This window comes from Petromyzon marinus (genome assembly GCF_048934315.1).
Source record: "Petromyzon marinus isolate PM22_M1 ecotype Great Lakes invasive population chromosome 77 unlocalized genomic scaffold, UKy_Petmar_22M1.pri1.0 chr77_unloc.2, whole genome shotgun sequence".
Classification (NCBI taxonomy): domain Eukaryota; kingdom Metazoa; phylum Chordata; class Hyperoartia; order Petromyzontiformes; family Petromyzontidae; genus Petromyzon; species Petromyzon marinus.
In genome coordinates, this window is record NW_027422622.1 from 1,147,256 (window position 1) to 1,150,768 (window position 3,513).

The 3,513-nt window shown below is 37.5% G+C and overlaps 1 protein-coding gene across 1 annotated transcript in view; it reads left to right on the forward strand.

Moving 5' to 3' along the window:
* The window catches only part of LOC116958455 (uncharacterized), a 40,411-nt gene extending 36,898 nt beyond the window's left edge, over window positions 1-3,513 (forward strand). The window contains exon 7 of the mRNA XM_076058608.1: window positions 2,808-3,513. Within this exon, the coding sequence (XP_075914723.1) occupies window positions 2,808-2,840 (33 nt within the window). The 3' untranslated portion in view covers window positions 2,841-3,513. The remainder of the gene's footprint in view (window positions 1-2,807) is intronic.

Genomic DNA, 3,513 nt, shown 5'->3' on the forward strand with positions numbered 1-3,513 from the left:
GTAGTGATGGTAATGATGTTGTTAGTGATGGTAGTGATGGTGATTTTGTTAGTGATGGTTGTAGTGATGTTAGTGATGGTGATAGTGATGTTAGTGATGTTGTTAGTGATGGTAGTGATGGTAATGATGTTGTTAGTGATGGTAGTGATGTTGTTAGTGATGGTAGTGATGGTAGTGATGATGTTAGTGATGTTGTTAGTGATGGTAATGATGGTGATGATGTTGTTAGTGATGCTGGTAGTGATGGTAGTGTTAGTGATGTTGTTAGTGATGTTAGTGATGGTAGTGATGGTAATGATGTTGTTAGTGATGTTAGTGATGGTGATAGTGATGTTGTTAGTGATGGTAGTGATGGTAATGATGTTGTTAGTGATGGTAGTGATGGTGATTTTGTTAGTGATGGTGGTAGTGATGTTAGTGATGGTGATAGTGATGTTAGTGATGTTGTTAGTGATGGTAGTGATGGTAATGATGTTGTTAGTGATGGTAGTGATGGTGATGTTGTTAGTGATGGTGGTAGTGATGTTAGTGATGGTGATAGTGATGTTAGTGATGTTGTTAGTGATGGTGATAGTGATGTTGTTAGTGATGTTAGTGATGTTAGTGATGATGTTAGTGATGTTGTTAGTGATGTTGTTAGTGATGTTAGTGATGGTGATAGTGATGATAGTGATAGTGATGTTGTTAGTGATGATAGTGATGTTAGTGATGTTAGTGATAGTGATGTGATGGTAGTGATGGTACTGATGATGTTAGTGATGATGTTAGTGATGTTGTTAGTGATGTTAGTGATGATGCTAGTGATATTGTTAGTGATGTTAGTGACGTAGTGATGATAGTGATGTTAGTGATGTTAGTGATGATGTTAGTGATGTTGTTTGTGATGTTGTTAGTGATGTTAGTGATGGTGATAGTGATGTTAGTGATGTTAGTGATGATGTTAGTGATGATAGTGATGTTAGTGATGTTGTTAGTGATGTTAGTGATGGTGATAGTGATGTTAGTGATGTTAGTGATGATGTTAGTGATGTTAGTGATGTTGTTAGTGATGTTGGTGATGGTGATAGTGATGTTAGTGATGTTAGTGATGATGTTAGTGATGATAGTGATGTTAGTGATGTTGTTAGTGATGTTAGTGATGATGTTAGTGATGTTGTTAGTGATGTTAGTGATGTTGTTAGTGATGTTGTTAGTGATGTTAGTGATGATGTTAGTGATGTTGTTAGTGATGTTAGTGATGGTAGTGATGGTACTGATGATGTTAGTGATGATGTTAGTGATGTTGTTAGTGATGTTAGTGATGTAGTGATGATAGTGATGTTAGTGATGTTAGTGATGATGTTAGTGATGTTGTTAGTGATGTTAGTGATGTTGTTAGTGATGTTAGTGATGTTGTTAGTGATGGTGATAGTGATGTTAGTGATGTTAGTGATGGTGATAGTGATGTTAGTGATGTTAGTGATGTTGTTAGTGATGTTAGTGATGATGTTAGTGATGTTGTTAGTGATGTTAGTGATGTTGTTAGTGATGTTAGTGATGTTAGTGATGATGTTAGTGATGTTGTTAGTGATGGTAGTGATGGTACTGATGATGTTAGTGATGATGTTAGTGATGTTGTTAGTGATGTTAGTGATGTAGTGATGATAGTGATGTTAGTGATGTTAGTGATGATGTTAGTGATGTTGATAGTGATGTTAGTGATGTTAGTGATGGTGATAGTGATGTTAGTGATGTTAGTGATGGTGATAGTGATGTTAGTGATGTTAGTGATGTTGTTAGTGATGTTAGTGTTGTTAGTGATGTTAGTGATGATAGTGATGTTAGTGATGATGTTAGTGATGTTGTTAGTGATGTTGTTAGTGATGTTGTTAGTGATGTTAGTGATGGTGATAGTGATGTTAGTGATGGTGATAGTGATGTTAGTGATGTTAGTGATGTTGTTAGTGATGTTAGTGTTGTTAGTGATGTTGTTAGTGATGTTAGTGATGTTGTTAGTGATGTTAGTGATGTTGTTAGTGATGTTAGTGATGTTAGTGATGATAGTGATGTTAGTGATGATGTTAGTGATGTTAGTGATGTTGTTAGTGATGTTAGTGTTGTTAGTGATGTTAGTGATGATAGTGTTGTTAGTGATGGTGATAGTGATGTTGTTAGTGATGTTATTGTTGTTAGTGATGTTAGTGATGGTGATAGTGATGTTAGTTATAGTGATGTTAGTGATGGTAGTGATGTTAGTGATGTTGTTAGTGATGGTGATAGTGATGTTGTTAGTGATGTTGTTAGTGATGTTAGTGATGATGTTAGTGATGTTGTTAGTGATGTTGTTAGTGATGTTAGTGATGGTGATAGTGATGATAGTGATGTTGTTAGTGATGTTGTTAGTAATGATAGTGATGTTAGTGATGTTAGTGATAGTGATGTTAGTGATGTTGTTAGTGTTGTTAGTGATGTTAGTGATGTTAGTGATGTTGTTAGTGATGTTAGTGATGGTAGTGATGTTGTTAGTGATGATAGTGTTGTTAGTGATGTTAGTGATGATGTTAGTGATGTTGTTAGTGATGATGATAGTGATGATGTTAGTGATGTTGTTAGTGATGTTAGTGATGATGTTGTTAGTGATGTTAGTGATGTTGTTAGTGATGTTAGTGATGTTAGTGTTGTTAGTGATGGTGATAGTGATGTTGTTAGTGATGCTAGTGATGTTAGTGATGTTGTTAGTGATGATGTTAGTGATGTTAGTGATGTTGTTAGTGATGTTGTTAGTGATGTTGTTAGTGATGTTAGTGTTGTTGTGTTTCTCCTCCCAGTCGTTCCTTCGTCCAAGGAGCGCCTGGACCTGACGGGATGCTGGCACTGGGATTTACAGAATTCCCAACCCTCATCCTGACATTCCCATCTCTCGTCCCAAAATTCCCAACTCTCACACCAGAATTCCTGAATCTCACCCAGGAATTCCTGAATCTCACACCAGAATTCCCACTCCCATCCCAGAATTCCCAACTCCCATCCCAGAAATCACAACTCTCACACCAGAATTCTTGAATCTCACCCAGGAAGTCCCACTCCCATCCCAGAATTTCCAACTCTCATCCCAGAACTCCCAACTCTCATCTCTGAATTCCCCAATATAATCCCTGAATTCCCAACTCCCATCCCAGAAATCCCAACTCCCACACCAGAATTCCTCAACTCTCACACCAGAATTCCCAACTCTGATCCAAGATTACCAGAATTCCCAACTCCGACACCAGAATTCCCAACTCCCATCCCAGAATTCCCAACTCTCATCCCAGAACTCCCAACTCTCATCTTTGAATTCACCACTTTAATCCCAGAATTCCCAACTCCCATCCCAGAAATCACAACTCCCATACCAGAATTCCCAACTCTCATCCCAGAATTCCCAACTGTCATCGTGACCGTGCATGATTGTTTGTGTTTGTTGTTGTGTTTGTTGTTGTGTGTTTTGTTTTGGTGAGGTTCGTTAATTTATAAAGTGCCTGATTATGGTTA